This window comes from Phoca vitulina, unplaced genomic scaffold, assembly GCF_004348235.1.
Source record: "Phoca vitulina isolate PV1807 unplaced genomic scaffold, GSC_HSeal_1.0 scaffold7, whole genome shotgun sequence".
Classification (NCBI taxonomy): domain Eukaryota; kingdom Metazoa; phylum Chordata; class Mammalia; order Carnivora; family Phocidae; genus Phoca; species Phoca vitulina.
In genome coordinates, this window is record NW_022589710.1 from 38,081,989 (window position 1) to 38,103,055 (window position 21,067).

The 21,067-nt window shown below is 38.5% G+C and overlaps 1 protein-coding gene across 17 annotated transcripts in view; it reads left to right on the forward strand.

The window, feature by feature from the left end:
* The first annotated feature begins 8,989 nt into the window (after positions 1 to 8,989).
* The window catches only part of GPHN (gephyrin), a 608,525-nt gene continuing 596,447 nt past the window's right edge, over positions 8,990 to 21,067 (forward strand). For 6 of the 17 annotated variants that reach the window (XM_032405343.1, XM_032405345.1, XM_032405338.1 and 3 more), the window contains exon 1: positions 8,993 to 10,418. In XM_032405343.1, coding sequence (XP_032261234.1) covers positions 10,355 to 10,418 — 64 coding nt within the window. In that variant the 5' untranslated portion in view covers positions 8,993 to 10,354. Of the gene's footprint in view, positions 10,419 to 21,067 lie in introns of all 17 variants that reach the window. The other 11 variants (XM_032405337.1, XM_032405339.1, XM_032405336.1 and 8 more) reach the window with 5 other exon arrangements.

The following is a 21,067-nucleotide window of genomic DNA, read 5'->3' on the forward strand; positions in this document are numbered from 1 at the left end:
AAGGCTTTCACTCCATTTGCTTTGGCCAGATTTAAAGTCTAGGCACAGCCATTTGTGTTAATTAAAATCTCTCAAACCTTTGCTTTAGTGCTGTTTACTATGTCCCCACCAAATTGGGTTTAAATGCAGGTTAGATGCTTGACCTTAAGTATGTCAGGAATTTCGTCATTTAGGGATTGGAAAACAGTCTCTGATTATTTTGATAGCTCTTGATTTTGAAATGACTAGATTCAAACCACATTGTATATTGTTAACAAGTCCATAAAAGGCTGTTCCCCTCCACCTTTGAAATGTTTCATTCTGGGCAGATCCATCACTAACATATAAGCAAAAGTAGGTACAAAATAAGGAAAATTATAAGCTATACAGTTCTCTTACTCTCTCACCTACCTTGTCCACCTGCCCTGATGATTCTGTCTCCTACTTATCTTTTCCTTGAATACCTTCTACCTTCCTATCTTCAACCTACCACTGTTTTAGTTCAGGCCATCTTTCCTGCCTAGATTACCACAGCCTCTTAATTGGTTTTCCCACTTCTAGTCCCTCTAACCCTACCTTCCACACCACCTAAAGAGGTGCTTTTCTAAAAGAGAAATGAGATCATGTCTCTTCCCTCCTGGTTTTCCACTGACTTTAGTATAAAGTCCAAACTCCTTCACAGACCATAATGATCTGCCTCCTGCCTATGTCCCCAGTCTCCTCTTTCACTGTATCTCCCTTTGCTCAGGTATACGACATTGAGCTCAACAGACCTATTTACAATTCCCCTGATGTACCATGAGGTCTATTATCTCCATGCCTCTGCACAAAGTTGATTCTTCTCTCCTTGTCTGTGCATTATCATTTGTCCTTAGGGCTGAGTTTGGTGCCCTTCTCCTATCCCAGTGATTTTCAATCCTAATTCTTATACTAGAATCTCTTTGGGAGTTTTTGAAAATACCAATTCACTGGGCCCCTCCCTTAGATCATTTAAATCAAGATCTCTTAGGGATAGGGCAAGAGCATCTGTATTTTTTAAAAGCTCCTCCAGAAATTCTTATGCACAGCCAGGTTTGAGAATCACTGTTCCAGGCTGTCTTGGCTTTATCATAACACTTAATGAATTATATTGCAATTTCTTATTTGTTTACCCAGTTATCTCCCTCACCAGATTGTGAACTCTTTGAGGCCCAGGACTATGTCTTACTCATCTTTTCATTTTGACTACCTAACAGCACCTGGGGTTAGATAGAGGCTCAGATATTGCATAAGGCCTCAGCCAGGTTAATAGCAAAGTACCAGGGTCTCTTGATACCTTGTCTTGTGTCAGTTTGGATCATACTGTAGTTCCTGAGTTCTCCAGATCTTTTCTTTGCTCTTAAGTTGTCATTAATTTCCTATATCATGTCAATACGGGGAAAGTTGATTTGTTACAAAACATTTCCGAGTCTGTAGGAACTCCTTGTATGTGCTGGTAATGAGCAAAGTAAGACAACCAATTAAAGATTTTCTTTCCCCCAAGGTTAATTTAAATCTGTAAAGATGTATTTTAAAATGTAATTTTGGACTTGAAAAGGTTTACATGAAATCACAGAATTTGGGTATTAGAAGGAACTTTAAATAAGTATGAATTTCTTTCATTTTATAGAAGGGGAAACTGGAGTTCAGATATGTTGAAAGAGTGTCCAGAGTCCCACAGTTAATTGGGGATGTTAACAGTTTAGGCTGATTACCAGAGCCTAGGTATTCTTACTACCAGTTCATATTCCAATCTAATTCATATCTTTCCTTTCTGGGCCACAAGAATAACAGGTTTGGCAGCCCTGAAATGATTAGTTTCATGTTCTCCCAACTGAATTAGCTGAGTATGTAATCCATGTTCTGTTTCAAGAAAGCCACCTCTGTACTTATTTAGTCCTTGTACACTTCAGCAGTCCTGAGAGACTTTTCAAGTCATTTGAATTAGACAGAGCAATGAGAGCTAAAGTCAAGAATATAAAATCTCACTGTACACTCACTACTTAAATAAGTCATTTAATTTCAGGGCCTTAGATTCCCAATTTTAAAACTGGATTGAGAGAGCATCATTCAAATGTTTTAAAATCATATGTGTGTGTTTTGTTTGTTTGGCATTCAATAGGTTTAGTATGTGACCTTTCCCCCCTATTTTCTTCATTAAGTAAGACATGAAATAAACTAGCTGCTAGGAGAAATTTGTAACTTCTTAGAAAAAGAATCATTTGCTATTTCCAAAGTATTGAAATTGTATGTTTACTGTCAGTCAGGCTTATCATCTTTCCCTCCAATGCTCCACATCTTTCAGTTTCTTCAAAACACAAAATGGAAATATCGTAGCCTTTTATCTTACTTTATCTGTAAGACTTCACACTGGACTCTGACATGCCCTTATATAGCAATGCAAAGTTATCATTTGGGTTGGCTGGTTGTGGGTATCTGCGTTTTGATAAATCCAGGATATGGATCTCAGCTTTGTGGGTACAAATTTATTTGGTCAACTTACCCAACAGATCAGAGACTCATTCTAGCTACTCAAACTCCCAAGACAATCACTGATAAACCAAATTAATTTAAATTACACAGATGGCTATACCTTCCAAGGTGGTTGGAATATGTCTATATGTAGGCCATTCCCATTTCAGAATCAAATTATTAGGGAAGCTGAATTAGCAATAAGAAAGTATTGGTGGAATTGAAACATTATTACAGTTTTATGTACACTCGTAATGTTCCAATTATGTTTCTCTGAGAATAAAACCTCTGATCCTTGACTGTACTTGGGAGATACTTTTCAGTTTTAACCTCAACTGAGAAAAACTTTGTCCCATTAGCAATACAATTACAATACAAGCCATAATGTTGGGTAGTACTATTTTTGTAGCTACTCTTATTTATTTTACCTTGACTTCTGAGCTATTCAGGGAATATTTGCTAACATTTCACCTCCAAAAGTTATCTTTTTGCCATGACCACAATTGATTAGTAGTGTCTGTTATACTGCTTTCCTAAATGAAATAAGGCCAACAGCAGCCTGATTGATACTTTCATCTTTAGTCTAGAATTGCAATCACCAAAGAGACAACTGACAATATGCAAGAATATTGCCTTATGCTTTTAGATCCAGGCAGAAAATCCAGCTTCAGTATTTCTTATGTGAACTGTGGCCACTTTAGATGGTGTCTTCTTTATAGGCAGAGGCTTCTGCAATCTGTCCCATGCCAAGGCAAATTTCTAACAGCCCCTCTGGCCCCATGGGAGGAGCCTGTGTTGCTCACAATTCAAAGTCCCTATTGCTTCATACGTTCTGTATTTAATCATCAGATATTAGGAAATGTGAAGAGAACAAGGTTCCATGTTGGAAAGGGATACTTGCTCTGCAACAAATCAATCCCACAGCAGGAGATATACAGGCAGATAAATATGAAATGTAATAATCACATGGTAAAATGAGTGGTCCTGAAAAATCTATCATCTCTGCTTCTTTCACATATTCATTTATGCTTCTTAACATCTCAAACCTTTATTTAAGATTCACTTTAAGCTAAAACACTGATAAATATTCTTATAAACCATTTTTCCTCCAATCATTGGTCAACCTAGGACAAAATGAGGTTACTTAGGCTAACAAAATAATTTTCTTTCCTTTTTAAAAATATTTTTCCTTTTGTATATTGCTTTTATAGAGACAAATATATTTTCCTAGGGTAGCTGGACCTTAAGCTATGTTTGATTACATGAAAACCAATTAATAATAACTTAGGAAAAGGATGATGTTTTCGATTTTTTTAGAAGTTCAAAACTTAAACTCAATCCATGTCAGTTTTCAAACTTGGGAATATCTTTTTTATTAATTTTATTTATTTGAGAGAGAGGGAGTGCATACAAGCAGTGGGGAGGGGCAGAGGGACAGGGAGAAGCAGACCCCTGCTGAGCTTGATCCCAGGACCCTGAGATCATGACCTGAGCCGAAGGCAGACGCTTAACCGACTGAGCCACCCAGGCACTCTGGGACTATCTTTTCTTGACTTGTGTATACTGAATCCTAAAACCTGAAGGACTTGTAGACAGAGCCCCTTTAAAAAATCAAATAACTTCTAGGCACTTAATGCTACTTTTCTATTTAACAAATCTCACTCTCCTTTTTCTTACCTAATAATTCCTTCCTCTTCTACCAATTACTGTCCTCCTCACCTATGGTCTACCCTTTCTTTGAATTAAGGAGGGAGGAAAACCAGTGCTTTCTTTAGAAATCAAACTTTTTCCCTCCTTGCTTCCTTCTTTTATCAGATGAGCAGACATGTAAGTAAGTGGTGATCTTCTGTAAATTGTCATGACACACTGGGAAGTGCTTCTCTATCTTCTGAATATTAACAGAAGACAATGTCAGTGGTATTAAAGGTATAAATTAGAGCCCTCAGAAAAGAATAAAATCTGTAGTAATGGTGGAGATAGGAGTCTGTAAGAAGAGTTGAAGAACTAACTGCTGATCTATCAAGGTACTACCTTTATATATGGTACCTAGATCCATCCTCCCTTGGTCTTAGCCATTTGGTAGGGCTCAGATGATCCTCATGCTCTGGATGAGTACATGACTGAGGCCTAACCAGTCAGGTTAACTTGCCTTAGTAAGTGGGGACATGACCTAGTTCTATGGTTCTCAACATTTTGGTCTCAGGAGCCCTTTACACCCTTACAAATTATTGAGGACTCCCAAGAACTTTTAAGTAGGTTTTATCTATCAATATTTAGCAAACTTTTTTTTTTTTTTTTTTTTTAAAGAGAGAGAGTGGTGGGTGGGGGGAGAGGGAAAGGGAGAGAGAGAATCTTAGGCAGGCTCCATGCCCAGTGCAAAGCCTGACACAGGGCTTGATCTCACAACCCTGAGATCATGACCTGAGCTGAAATCAAGAGTCAGATGCTTACCCAACTGAGCCACCCAGGCACCTCTAAAACCTTTTTAATATAAAAATATATAAACACACATTCTATTAGCTGTCAGAGTGATGATATCATTATATATAATTTAGCCTCTGGAAAAATTCCACCATATCTAATGAGGAAATGAGAGTGGAAAGACAAATAATGCCTTAGTATTAGTATGAAAATATTTCTGACCTTGAAGACCCTCAAGAAAGGGTCTTGGGGTCTCCAGGTATCCCCAGACAAACTTGAAAACTACTGATCTAAATTATTGCTTAGAGAAAACAATACCAACTTTGCCACCAGGTAGGGAGAATCAATATGAGAAGTAAGACAACAAAGGAGAAAGCATAGCTGAAAGATTTTGATGACATGGTTTCAGATCCTGAATCTAGCCAACCCTGAAGCTATATACATGTCTGGAATTCATAGCTGTATGAGCCTTTTGGTGTAAGCTAGGATCAGTCACTTGTAACCAAAATGTTCTCATACATCTGGATTTCCAGCTGGGGACCTCAGAGGAAGAGAGCAAGGGTGAGAAAAATACAAAGGACCAGGGCACAAAATTATTCAAGCAGAAATCTGGGCAGCAAAAATATAATATCAAAAGCCCAAGGAAAAGTTAGAATTTATTTTTATAAACATGGCAGACATTGGAAAACATTGTCCTAATTATTCTCAAATAAGTGCCATCAAATTCTGTGGACAACTGTGGTGGCTCAGCTTCATTAAAAGACAACAAAGGCATCAAAACTAACAGCAAAATGTCAATTTCATTAGTAGGAATGTATAAATTTATCTCGCCAGCCTTTGAAAAATTCTAATTTTGGAAACTGCTTTTGTGGGGAAAAGCATTAGGCCATTTAGTTCAAATATTAAAAACTTCCCCAGTATTCTCTACTATAGAGCTGTGTTTTCTCTAAGCATGTGTCTACCTGTACCTCTGAAACAAATAATACATTATATGTTTAAAAAACAAAAAATAGGAAGAAGATAGTAGGAAGGGAAAAATGAAGGGGGGGAAATTGGAGGGGGAGACGAACCATGAGAGACTATGGACTCTGAGAAACAAACTGAGGGTTCTAGAGGGGAGGGGGGTGGGGGGGTGGGTTAGTCTGATGATGGGTATTAAATAGGGCACGTATTGAATGGAGCACTGGGTATTAATACGCAAACAATGAATCATGGAACACTACATCAAAAACTAATGATGTATGGTGATTAACATAATAAAATAAAATTTAAAAAAAAGCATGTATCTAATTTCTAAATCCCAGCTTTTAAAGAAATCTTTGAACCTTTGTCATTGCCTGTACTGGTTTGAATAGTTCTTCCCCCACTGCTCCCAAATTTCACATTCACTCAGGATCTCAGAATGTTACTTATTTGGAAATAGGGTCTTTGTAGATATAATTTGTTAAACTTGGATCATACTGGATTATAGTGGGCCCTAAATCGAATGACTGATATCCTTATAAGAAGTGCAAGTGAAAATACATATAGACAAGAAGGCCATGTGGTGATGGAGGCAAAGATTGGAGTGATGCAGCTACAAGCCATGGAATGCTAAGGATTGCCAGTAACCACTAGAAGCTAGAAAGAGGCAGGGAAGAATCCTCTTCAGAGGATTCTTAGATCCTCCAGAGGGAGCATGGCTTTGCTGACAGCTTAATTTTGGACTTCTGGGCTCCAGAACTTTGAGAGAATAAATTTCTGTTGTTTTAAGGCACCCAGTTTGTGATAGTTATGGCAGCCCTAGGGACTAATACATTGCCTAACTCAGCCAATCTAAAATTCATCTTGAGTATAATCAGGCTTCCTTTGGGGAAAATAATAGGTTAAAATCAACCACAGTTTCACCTTGCACCCATTTTTGTTGTTGTGCTGAATACACATAACAAAATTTACTATTTTAGCCATTCAATGTCATTAAATATATTCAAAGTCATTTTTAATTGACTCAGTTTTAATTGTGGCTGTTAGCCTATCAGGAAAGAGGCAAGAATGGAATAAGCCTTAGAGGAGGAATAATTTATTGCCAAATTTGTTCTTGCTCATATCCAGTCTTAATGAGGAGAGTCTGACCCCAGAAAAGCCAGTAAGCTTTTACCTCATACTGAAATTGTAATTAACCACAGGAAAACTAAAGTACCAGGAGGGCTAAGTGTAAACATACTATTATTAGAAAAATTTCAACCTTTACACCAACTAATTCATTTCTACTGATAAACTTTCATCTTCATAATGAAAATCATTATGAAAGCCAGATGTTTACCTATCTTTTGCATTAATTTTTAGTTAATGTAAACTCCTGTAGTTTTCATTAAAACCTTAAGAATAGAGAGAGTGAAACCCTGGGCATTGCTAATTCTTTACATACAAACTCTTTTTCATTTCTTGTTTTCCCCTTTCCCTCAGTATATTCTTGAGACATCTGTCAATATTCAGGAATGCTACTCTCTTCTTACCTTGGTTTGAAAATTTTTCTGTTATAATGTTTGATTCCAGGATGAATTTTGAAGAAAATTCATACTATAAAACAGGAGGAAAAAAACATGTGCATACTGCAATATTTACTCAATAACCAGCAGTAAAAGAAAAGTCATATTAGACAGTAAGGTCACTGAGTTTTTCTTGGGCAAATTTTGTTACAGCTTGCTAAATTCAATAGAGATGAATACACTTGAGGAAAATTGTTGGAAAACAAGCACATATTAATAGTTGTTCAGCTTAGTTCCAGTAATTACTTTTTTCAGGAATTTTAGTAGTTTTAGCAAACAAAACTCCATATACTTTAGGGTTAATTCTCACCTTTCCCAATTAAATTTCACCATTCTTACTTTTACATAGAAAGTCCCTTGTTTTATTTAAAATTTTATTTTTTACCTTTTTAAAAATTTAAACTCAATTTAATTAACATATAGTGTATTATTAGTTTCAGAGGTAATTTAGTGACTCGTCAGTTGCATATAACACCCTGTGCTCATTACATCAAGTGCCCTCCTCGCCCTCCATCACCCAGTTACCCCATCCCCCCACAGGCCTCCCCTCCAGCAACCCTCAGTTTGTTTCCTGTAGTTAACAGTCTCTTATGGTTTGTCTAAAGTCCCTTGTTTTCTGTTATTTATTGTGAAACAAAAATACCAGTTTCTTTCCATGAATAATTATAGAATATTCTAAGTTGAGAGGGTGCTTATTTAGACAACCACTTTACTTAAAGGGTGTTTATTTAGTCTGCATCCTTAAAAAACCCCAACTTAGTTTAAGGTTATAGAACCTATTAGTAGCCAGGTTTAGAATTTATCTCTCTAAAACTTCAAGGCATTTTAACAACATTTCAATTTGAGGGTGCTGTAGGTAATAGATTGAAAAGGTAGTAATGTAACCAACTATTTGCTCTTCATCTTTAGTTTGAGATAAACCATTTTCTTGGACATACTTTCACATATATATATCCCTCTCATATGAAACTAGTTAAGAATCTGTTGGTCACCAGGCTCTATGGTGATAGATTATTAAAGGAAATGGCTTTATGATCTGGCTTCAATTTTTTAATCTATTGTCAAAAATTCTAGCAATACACATACTCAAAAGAAATTTTACTATTTTTTTTAAAATCCCACCTCAATTTCATCCATCATCTCCTTTGTACTCCCATTATTATTATTAATTTATTTATTTGACATTGAGAGAGACAGCGAGAGAGGGAACACAAGCAGGGGGAGTGGGGGAGGGAGAAGCAGACTCCCCGCGGAGCAGGGAGCCTGATGGGGGGCTCGTTCCCAGGACTCTGGGATCATGACCTGAGCCGAAGGCAGACGCCTAAGGACTGAGCCACCCAGGTGCCCCTGTACTCCCATTATTTAAAATGAAATACATAACGATATGATTTTTAAGTTAGAGGACAGATCCATGTTCCAATGGCACAATAAAAAACATAACCATCAAATTAACTGAGATTTTGTGTACAAACGATGATTATACATGTTTGACATTTTGCTTTTCATTCTTACGCTTCCCAGATTTACCATGGCCGAGAGCAGAAGGAAAAAAATCTGTGTGTATTATTATTTTTTAATTCAGAAGTTGAAAGGACTAGGAAGAAAGGAACTAAGGAACCGATGTGAAATAGCCACAGGTGATTAATAACACATTTTTGAAAGATACATGAAAATAAGTGGCAACAAAAGCTATTTTCATGGTAATCTCACATCTCACAAATACTGAAATGAAACTCAATTGTCACGGCCTGAGTTCCTACTTCCAATTTTTTGATCGTGGTTCAGGGGAGAGGAACACGTTCTACTCGTTCTCTAAGATTGGTGCTTTTCATCTAAAAGCAGAGACCGTGGTGATGAAGCGTAAGGCCACGAAACCAGGGGGCAGCGGGAGGGAGAAAAGCCAGGTATCCCCATTCAAGATGCTCTGCTTCGACTGTGAGGATCGTCATGTGGGTAGCGACTTGGAGATGGGATCCTAAAGCACAGGGGAAGCGGATATCCTCCGGCAGGGCGAGCCGACTGAGGAAGCAAGCGGGAAGGTGAGGCGGGACAGAATAACTCCTCCTTCACCCACGGCGGGGTCCCGGTCTTAGCGGCCACTGTTCTGCCACCATGTAGCTTTCTAAGCCACTTCCAGATGCCCTGGCGCTTTCAGAGGGTCGGCTGATCGCGCCCCAGGGCTCGAGGAGAGGCCCCGCATGCGGAGTCCTTTCTTCGTCCCCTTGGGAGAGCGGCTCAGCGGCCCCGAGAGCTGCCCCATGGCTCTAACGCCGAGGCGCTGGCTCGGCAGGGGATTGCTTCTGTCTGAGGCTCGGTCGAGGCTGCGTTCTTGTCTCGCGGGCACCCGCTCCGCGTTCTCCAGCCAATCCCGCGCTACTCGCGCGCCTAAGAGCGTTCCCCGGTTCTTTTCGGGCTGGGCCGCCTCCTTCCCGCTTCCAGTACTCCGCAGCCGGGCTCTCACACCTCCCCTCACTCTCCACGAGTTCCACGCCTCGCGGTGTAGCTCCGCCCCTGTCCCCGAGTCCGCCCCCGCAACCGTCCGAGCGTGTGCACTCCTTTCCCTTCACTCTCCTGCTGTCTAGCCGGTCTGGGTCTCGGGCTTCTCAGAGCGGTCTGGGTCTCAACGGCCTCACTCGGACGCCTCCGCGCGCTCTCCCCCCGCGGCCCCCACCCGCAGCTAGCCGCCTCCGACCTGGACTCGGGGTCGCGCGCCCTGACTCCGCCCCCCCACTCAGCGGACCCGCGCACCCCCGGCCCGGCCTCTACCCCGCGCAGGCCGCGGAAAGCCTGGCCGCCTCCCCCTCCTTCTCCGGTCGCTGCGAGCTCCCCGGGCGCTCTCGCTCTCGCGCTCTCCGAGGCGAGCGCGCTCCCGGCCCGCGCGCTCCGGGCTCCGGCTTCTCCCGGCTCCTGTCAGTGCGGTGACTGCGCTGGGAAACATGGCGACCGAGGGAATGATCCTCACTAACCACGACCATCAAATCCGTGTCGGAGTCCTCACAGGTAACCGGGGAAGGAGGTCCGGGACCGCCGCGTCCGCTGTCCCCGACTAATCTCAGGCTTCTCGCCTGTGGTGACTCTTCTCTGAGGCCTCGGGAGGAGGGAAGGCTGAGGAGGGGGACGGGGGGGGGGGGGCGTTTTACAACCACTGAGAGCTGACGGAGGTTGGGGTGTTCCTGCGGGCCCCCCGGGAGCTGGAGCCGGCCCGTGGGATGTCAGGCCCCAGTACCTTCGCAGCCGAAGTCCCTGGCCCCGGGGGACTGAGGGGCCGTGCGGCGGGCGCTGCGGGGCTCCTTGCTGCCGGTGCAGGCGGCGGGATCCCGGCTCCGCATCCAGAAACACGCCGCTCTGACTGGCCGGCGCGCTTCCTCCGCTAATGCTCATCTCAGAGAAGGGGGATTCCCATTTCCACCCCCTCCTTCCCCTCCCCCTACGCCGGCGGCCCCGCGCCGCTCTAGCTTTGCTTGCCCTGGGCACCGGCCGGACCCGGCACGGGCGAATATCAGGCGAAACTCTGCTCTGCCTTAGGCTGCCCCTCGCCAGCGGGGCATCCCCTCAGTCACCCAAGGGACACCCCTTGTCTCTCCCGAGAGATGGGGGATCGCTTGCACCCAGACCTCGGAAAGTGTCTGCATTCCGCTTGTCCGAGCAAAGGGGCCTCTGCTCTCCTCTTCCTTTTCTTAGAGGGACGGGTTGCATCCTGCGGCTTGGGCTTTTTACTTGAGAAGGTAGGATTCCCCGACTTGGGCTTCTCTGTCCTCCTCCCTTCTGGGAACCCCCCCTCCTCCGGATGGTCCCAAGGCTTGTGAGGAGCGCACTTTTCCTGGGTCTCGTTTCCCTCCCTCGCAGAAGCTGTGTGTGCTCTGCATGCCTGATTCCGTTGCGTTGTATTTGGGTAATATCCCTCAGTTCGGCGATAGGCAGTTGCTGCAGGGCATGACTTCCGAGATGAATAGCAAGCCAATTTGTAGGGGTTTCTGGTGTGGTTCTGTAATTGGCAAGGTTTACGTGTAATTCATTGGCGAGATGGGGGTTAAAGAACTATATTTGAAATCTGAGGGCTTAGTTTGGAGTGAAGGAAATCCAAGACACACTGATGTGATTTCGGAAAAAGAAGAGATGTAGACGGGAATCCTTGTGTCTCCCCCGTCCCCCGCCCCTCACTTCTTAATTTTTTTTCTCTTGTCAAATCTGACAGGTTGAGACGGTGCTCGGGAAGGGACTAAATTGAATTAGACTTGCTTTTATTAGGTAGGAAAAAAATCTCTGTCGGTAGATACTGAGTGCTAAGCTTAATTTGGCTGCTGAGTTTTATGAAAAGGAGATACCCATGGCACCCCTTCCTCTCTTTTAAGTAAAAGGGTTGCCTTGCCCTGGTATGCTTTCCAGTTGTTAATGGTGATTTATTGAATTTTCCTAATCAAAAGCCCCTGGGATAGAGAAACTAGTCTAAACCAGTTGCAGGGAAGGGAACATTCCCCTCCCCCCCCCCCCCCCCCATGATACGCTGTTCTCTTCTTTTGGTGCTGAAACTGTTGCCTTGTGTGAATATTCAGTTGTATCAGAATTCTTAAGTTGACATTGCTGATTTTCAAAGAATCTAATCGCGGGGTGTAAAGTGTATAGCCCATATCAGCCTTCAACTTGCACTTTAAATTCCAGCCGGTTTTGAAAATTAATAGAGTAGTAATAGTGAAGCTTTATAGAAATCAAAGTATTTCAGCTGTCCATGGAAACGAAAGGTCAAAGCTGTTTTAAAGTGAAGCCATAGCGATTAAAAAAGAATCATATATATATATATATATATATATATATATATATACACACACATATATATATATGTATATTTTGTTCATTTAAGCTTTCCCTAATAGTTTTATTTAGTGAATCATCTTACCTGGGTCAAGTAACACAGTAGATGCCTTTACAGAATGCTTTGATAGATACAGCCCTTATCTCTATCCATACAGTCCAATAGGGATAACATTGATATGCAAACAACTAAAGAAACAATGTATGTAATTATTGTGCTACAGTTGTTTAAATAAAATTACCTGTGTTTTTGAGGGCTAAATGTAAAAGGAATTCCATTCCAGGATGGATTAGGAGCAAATATAACTGACTACCTGAGGGGAGAATTTGGTTCATTTACCAAAGGTAAGAAGAAACTGGCATTTTATTTTATTTAAGATTTTATTTATTTATTTGACAGAGAGAGACACAGCGAGAGAGGGAACACAAGCAAGGGGAGTGGGAGAGGGAGGAGCAGGCCTCCCGCGGAGCAGGGAGCCCGATGTAGGGCTGGATCCCAGGACCCTGGGATCAGGACCTGAGTGGAAGGCAGACGCCCAACGACTGAGCCACCCAGGTGCCCCAGAAACTGGCATTTTAAAGGGGAGTTGAAAGTCAGTGGCAAAGTTATAAATGAATATGTTTGTGAGGATGAGGCTCTTGAGCAGAATAAAAATGTAACTCAAAGACCTTGAAAAGCTTAGGTGGAATAGGTGGGTGGCATAGGCAAAATGTCAAGGAGAGAAGATAACTTTGGCAGTGGAATTATAGGTAATCTGGAGAAGCTGTCTCATGAAAATGAGGTACAGTAGTTTAGGGGGAAAGGTCTAGGGTCAAGAATAAGGACGTAGCTAAAGGAACAAAAGGAATATGACCGATTTGGGAGAAGTGGTAATGGAGGACAACTGGATATGCTGATAAAATGGATATTTGAAGTCAGAAATAACTGATGTTTTTACTTGAAAAGTTACTGTCTTTTCTATGATGGAGCCTGGAAACAGAAGAATCAGAGGAAAGAGCACCAGCCCTCAGTCTGCAATTAGAGGATTTTATTACAGACAGCTTAATATTTATGGTCTTGATATTCCATGTGATTTTGCGTAAGAAAAAAAAAAACTACAAAAATGAGGCTATATTGTGTATTTTGTGTCTTGTAGAACTTCAGGTTTTTTAGTTTTACTATGTAGAGTTTTTCTTTATTGAACTGAAGTACTATGATTTCCTACTTAAGAAAATTGAATTAAGAGGCCACCCTTAATTCTGTGATTTTATGAGTTATAATTTGGCTCTCTTAAAGGCGGAGGGCGTGTTTTATAAAATATCTTCGGCATACTTCATAACAGTGATTCTAAGTATTTTATCTATTTTACAAAGGTGGTTGAAAGTGTTGTCTACCCATGCACACGTTTTACAATGCGTTTGTATTTTGGTGAAATTGTATTGTCATTTCTCCAAGTCTTCAATTGACTTTCTTTGTGACATTTTTTTATTATCTGTTGAAAGATAATATTTATACTTTGAAACTTTTCATCCTTTAGATTTTTTTAGTCTTCATCTCGGCAATGAATTTTGCAAATAAATGTATGCAGTCTATTAAACTTCTCATCAAATAATATTGGAATTTTGAAACAGTGGTAGGACAGTATTTAGCAATGACATTTCTTTTTTGCTTGATGATCTTGAATCATTTTGGACTTGGAAATTTGATTATAATAATTAGTGTGACATCGCTATTTTAGTTATACAGATTATTTTTTATCAGGAAAATGGGAACATTTATGTATATAAAAATTGGTTATCATGGAAAATTTTAGATTGACAATAATTGCCCATCTGTAAGAACAATACTTCTATTAGTAACTATCTTATGTTGATTTGCTAAAAATGAAGATTATATGATCTTTGGTGACAGTTTTTAATATATGTGTTTCTAATGTTTTCTACTTCTCTTGCTGTTTATAACAGAGATTAAAGTAATGTGCTGATGCATAATATGAGGCAAATAAAGAGGTATTTGCTTCTTTGAAGCTAGAAACAAGATGTGGGGCAGATGTAGGATTTTTCTCCCCTTGATAACGTTAGTAGTAATTATACTTTCAGCTAGTCTTAACAATTACGTAGCAGAATCATTATATTTTAATGTGTCACTTTTCACCTACTTTTTACTTTTTCTAAAGAAAACTTTATCAAGGGAGCACACTATTTCTACCACTGTAAGAGCTCTACAGAAACATCAGGAAAATAACGAATACATGCATTTATATAATATAGAATGAGCTAGGTGATATTCCATTGGTTATTTAATATTGTATTAGCTAGCTATTGCTAATGTTCAGTACCAAAGCATCTAGCACTTAGCTAAAGATGATAATCTATTACCTAAATTTTCACTAACAGTAGTATGGATGAGAAAAAGATACGAATGTTTAGGAAAGAGCATTTTAAAATCATTTTTTTTGCTCTAGTAATATACATTTTTATTGTACTAAGCTGTAGATCTGTAATCAGTAAAAGATATTAGAACAAATATAAGACTAGATAAGAGACATTAAAGACTAATTATAAAATAGAGCATCAAAAATATTAGTTACATATAGGGAGTATTTTAGTTATTCATAAATAGTCATTCAAAATATTAAAACAAATTCTTAGCCAAGGAAATTATAATCAAATAAGTCTAGAATTGTTCAAGCATTTATTTTTATTTCATTCCTCAAGCTTATCCTTGTACATTAAAAGTTTTCATATTGTTTTCTAAAAAGCCTATTTACTGATAAAGATATATTTATATACCTTTGTTTTGAGAATGGGTGTTGTCATTAAGTAGGCAAATTAGTATTGCAAACCAAATCTGAATCCTACCAAATGGAATTGTGTGTTCTGGCAAACATACCAATATTGATCTGTATGATCATTGTTAAAAAGTATCCTATGTCTCAAACTACGTCATTCCTTCATGAATTTTTGGTTGGAACCAACGTATTAGAGAATTAAATGTTTAGCTAAAGCAAGAAATTGTTAATTTCTAATGCACGTACTACTATCATCACTGGCTAAAGACTTCTAAATTATTAGTACATATGTTGTTACATATTAAGAGTTTTAACTATATTAAAACCACATATGACTATTTGACATTAAATGAGGTGTATGGTGGAGAATCAGCAGTTTGTTGCTGGGGAGAAGTGATGAATAAGAGTCTATTTTTATTCTTACTGGTGATAGATTCCTATTTAAGGGAATAGGGTGCTTTTTGAAACAGTAGGTAAAATAGATAAAACCTGTACTTTGTTCCTGTAAATAGGATTGAACAATAAGGAAACATATTTGGAATTTGAGCTGTTAAAAAAAAAAAAGCGAGAAATCCTAAAGAAGAAAGTAATAAAACCACAAGGGATTTTCTCCTTCACATCTGGGCAAAGATGATAAATACCAAGGAAGAAGAAAAGATTATTTAACCTGCTCAAAAGTATTTGGGACTGTAGTTAGTATGGACAGCATGGAATCTTAACTTAATTTTTGAATAGCCAACCCAAAAGCAAAAGTCTAATGAAGTATCTTCATGTAGAAGTCTATTCAGGTTGTTCAATGGATTCATAAGTGAATTTGTATTTAACTAATTAATTTTAATTAAGTAAAATTTCTTGAAAATTTTGTAATTAAAATAAACAACCCCAGCAATTTTTACAGTTTTGCCAGTAAGTATGCATTTTGGAAGAATGGAATGAAATTTACTATGCTTTTTAAAAATTTCCTAATTTGAAAAATAAAGGAGCAAGGAAATGAGATGTGGTAAAAAAGGAGTATTACACAATTTGTGTCCTGCTTCTCATATTGGGTGCATGACATTGTGTCAAGGGATACTCTTTAAGGATTCTAAGCCTTAGAATCTAAGCTATGAGAACCAACATAATAATTCTTGAAGTGTCAGTTTTGAGACTATGTAATTTAAACCATTTTAATATTAAGATAAGTATGAGTAAATTAGGAACAGGATGTAGAATTCACACGAACTGTTAAGATAAAATTAGAAACTTCAAAGAAATTTCAAGTGAACCCATTATGTAATTCCAGACCCATCAGTCTTCTCTGTTATTGGTACTTTGGCACCAAAAATTTAAGGAGAACTGGGTCATAAGAAGAACACTTAGAAGACTTGCTTTCTAATGCTAGTTTGGCCAGTAAAGTTTTGTAATATTACTTAACTCTCTCTCTTAGCTCTTCTTACCACTAACCAGAGGAGTCATTCTCTAAGATCACTTTAAGTTCTCATGGCAATATGTTTCTATCCTTTAGCATCTTTAACGGCTGCAAAGAGAAATATGGGATACTAGACTTAGTTACTACTTTTTGTCTCTATAATAAGAATCATTATGGAAGGAGGTAGATTATGCAGAAAGAAATGCAAGAGAATAAAAAATGGAAGAAAAGATAAAAATTTCAGAGATTAAGTCCTGAAATTTTTTTTTTTTTATTTAGAAATTTTTGTGGCCTTACTAATCTTCTTTTTCTTATCAGTAATTTCAGTCCTACACTTAATTTCAGACTCAGCTCAAGCCTCCCTTCCTCAACAAAATCCTAGGAATTATTTTCTACAATGATGTCTTTCTTTGTTTTCCTGCAGTATTTATTAATGTTGTGTATACCCTATAATCATGTATATGTGGGAGGCTGCAAGATGTAGTTAAAAAAACAACAACAACAAGAAAAAAGTACTTTGGAGTCAAACAGACTTGGATTTCAGACCCAGATTTGCTCTTTATTTTGGGAAGTCATTTAATCTCTCTGAATTTCAGTTTCCTTTTCCAAAATGAAGATGGCAATACTTCACAAAGTTTTAAGAACTGAGATAATGTATGTGAAAATGCCTACCATATATGTCTAACTTGGAGAATATATTCAATAATCCTTTTTTCCTTTCCTCATCATATGTTGCTTTGATGTAGTTTGCTAACAGCTTCATGTATAAACATCTTAGTCAAAGTAGATTTTAAAGTTTTTGAAACAGATGATTGTGTGCTTTACTTCTTCTGTGCCATTTTGTCATAGCACCTCTTAATGAAGTAATTGCATAGAAGATGTTTAATAAAAAATTGGGTGGTGTGATATTTATATAGTGGCTTAGGAGGCAGCTACCCAGAAACATTTAGGTAAATCAGAACTTCACTGTTATTACTAAGAAGACAGTTCAGGGGTTTAGTATTTTCCTATATGTTACTGGTAAGAGGATGATATTAATAATGTATATTTGAAACATTTGTATTCTATCAAATTTGATATATTGCTTCTTAGTTGATGGGCAAGTCTGTATGAGGATTATTTTAGAGTAATTTTATAGTAATTTTAAAAAATGTCATCTTAACAAATGAAAAAAAATTATAGGTTGAATAAATTCTGAAAATGTTATTTTGAAGGTCAGTTCTGATAGTCAAAATAGCAAAATAGCATAAATAGGAGTCAAAAGTTCTACCTCTTCTACCCCTCCCCTCCCTTCCCCTCCCTCCCTCCCTCCCTCCATCCCTTCCTTCCTTTTTCTTTTTAAAGTAGGCTCCACACCCAGCGTAAAGTCCAATGTGGGGATTGAACTCACGACTGAGATGGAGACCTGTGCTGAGATCAAGAGTTGGTTGCTTAACTGACTGAGCCACCCAGGCGCCCCTCTACCACTTCCAAGACACTTAATTACATTTTACTTGTTTCCTTAGCTTTGAATGAGGGTAATTATGCTTATCTAATAGGGGTAATGTGAAGAACAAAGGAAATAATCTATTCAGTATTCAACACCTACTATGTGCCAGCTCTGTGCTAAAGTGAGGGATTCAAGTAGTGAATAACATACGGTCCTTGTCCTCTTGGAGCTTATTTTAGCATTAATAGGAAAACACTGTTTAGTCAAGTTGGATATTGACAAATTCATGCTTCATTTATGTTGCAAAAGTGCTTCTGTATTTTATTTTTGATGTAGATAACTTAAGTATAAATGCCAAAATTATTTTCACGTCAAGCCATTTTTGACTCAAATTTTTAAACCATTACATATTTCCTGCTTTCTAAGATAGAATATACTGAACATAATTTTAATTATTTTTTGTTCAATCAGGTTTAACATTTATCAGGCCTATATACATGGCATAAATATGTTCTATTTGTGCTAAGCACTTGACACATGTTATTTAATTCTTACAACCTTTATAAATTGCCCTTCACCTTCTAGTTTCTAATCTACTATACCCTTGGGAAGCATATAAACAATCTTGCTAAGAATTATATATGATAGGACATCCACTTAGACTTGCAGGTCTAAAGAATAATTGTTTTCACTTTTGGGTTGAAGGCATCAGAGGATGAATGATTATTACTATAAGACCAAAAGAAATTTACTTGTTTCTTTGTACTTTGAGATTTCAGGATCATGGCTAATTGTGTCTGCCTCATGCTGAAAATGCTAATAAAAATGCAGAAACTTGTGAAAGGAAGAGAGAAGTACAATCTGAGCGCTAAATAGAAATGTACTGTTAAGTTCTTTTTTTTACAAACATTAAGAAGTATACTTGGAATTAATGATCTTTAAAGTCTAATTCAGGTTAAGAACTTTTGGATATCTCGGACACAAGAAATTGAATAGGGTACATATTTTTTCAGAAAAAAAGGATGAGGGACGCCTGGGTGGCTCAGTTGGTTAAGTGCCTTCCGCTCAGGTCATGATTTCAGGGTCCTGGTATTGAGTCCCACATTGGGCTCCTTATTCAGCAGGGAGCCTGCTTCTCTCTCTGTCTGCAGCTCCCGCTCCTTGTGCTCTCTCTCTGACAAATAAATAAAATCTTAAAAAAAAGGATGAAACATTTTAAAAAATGTGATCTCCTATTCTGCCTCCACTTAGAGGAGTCAATAGTGAATTTTGATTCTTTTTTTTTTTTTTTAAAGATTTTATTTATTTATTTGAGAGAGAGAGATGAGAGACAGAGAGCATGAGAGGGAGGAGGGTCAGAGGGAGAAGCAGACTCCCTGACGAGCAGGGAGCCCGATGTGGGACTCGATCCCGGGACTCCAGGATCATGACCTGAGCCGAAGGCAGTCGCTTAACCAACTGAGCCACCCAGGCGCCCCGTGAATTTTGATTCTAATGCAAATTTCAAAAATTATGCTTTGATAAAATTAATATCCCCACAATAGTAGTTGCACTTGAATTTAGTTGCAAGTGGGACAGCTTCTAAATTCTTATCATGTTTTTAATGAGTTTTAAAAACTTATGGAGTATATTTGTGTTGTAAGATATGTAACAGTACAGAAAGGTAAAGTGTGAAATTAAGCCCTATCACTCTACTTTCCCAGTCTCTCTCTAGTGTTAATCATTTTTAAGGTTTTTATTTTTGTTTATTCTATGTACAAGTATATATTTATTACATCAGAGTTTGCAAATTGGCAGACCAATGGCCATAACTGACCAGTACACATTTCATTAGGCCCCTGCTGTGTTTTTACAAAAAGTATTTTTCTGGGGCCCCTGGGTTGCTCAGTTGTTTGACCATCTGACTCTTGGTTTTGGCTCTGGTCATAATCTCATGGGTTGTGAAATCCAGCCCCACTTCAGGCTCCATGCTCAGCAGGGAGTCTGCTTGAAGATTCTCTCCCTCTGCCCCTCCCCCCACTTGCATGCTCGCTCGCTCTCTTTCTAAGATAAATAATAAATCTTTTTTAAAAAAGTATGTTTCTAACATTTAAAAAAGGTCAATTTCATGTAAACCCATATTTTTAGCTTTTTAAGATTGAGCAACACTGCAACCTCTTTCTCACATGACAATAGTTGGTTAGAGTGGTTGTCCCCTGGAAATAGGGCATGTATTCTTCAGTTTCTCACAATTCCCATTTAACCTATTTATATTCTCTGCCTAGCTCTGTAGTCCTTTGAATTTGTGACCTTTGCTTATACATAGTATTTTCTCCTCCCTTCCTTTCTAGCATGTCTTGGACATCTTTTCATATTAGTGAAAATAATAGTTAACTTTTTTGAGAGCTTACCAAATATGAAATGCTTTTCTGAGCCTGTTACAGAGCCTATTAATTCATTTAATCCTCATAATAGTATCACTGTATTACAGTTGAGGATATTGTAGCAGAAAGAGATTAAGTAATTTGCCCAAATTACTGTGGTAAGAGGCAAAGTTTAAAGGCCGAGCTCCAAATTGAACCCATGTAGTCTCTTCCTAGAGTATAAGCTCTTAACCACTACGTTATACTCCTTGGTATGTAACAGTAAGTTCATATAGATATACATTTTTCCTTTTAATGGGTCTATCATATTGCATCATAGGGTGTGTGGTATTTATTAGTCCTCAAAATTTCTAATTTTTCACTGTGACAAAGGTAGACAGTAACATTGTACATTTATCATTGCATATTTGTGATTTGTTTTTAAATGTGAGATTAATTACTATAATTTTTAGGTCAATGGTATATGAATTTTAAAATTCTGATGGAAATTACAAACTTGCCTTCCCAAAAGAATGTACTAATTGTAATTAATATTACCCCCCTTTTTGTTTTTTTAATCTTTACAAGTTCTTTTGAGATCTCTTTATTTAATTGCATATGTGGATTAGGACCATTTATTGCAAATGACAGATACTGGAGCTCAAAATTAGCTATGTTAAAATGGGAAGTTATTAATTTACATGGGATGGAATATAGAGGAGGAACTGATTTTAGGGTCTCAAGCAGTGTGATCAGGGAATTAATGTAATCATGAATTCTTTTTTTTTTTTTTTTTTAAGATTTTATTTATTTGAGAGGGAGAGACAGAGAGAGAGAGTACAAGCAATGGGGAGGGGAAGGAGGGGGAGAATAGGTTCCCCGCTGAGCAG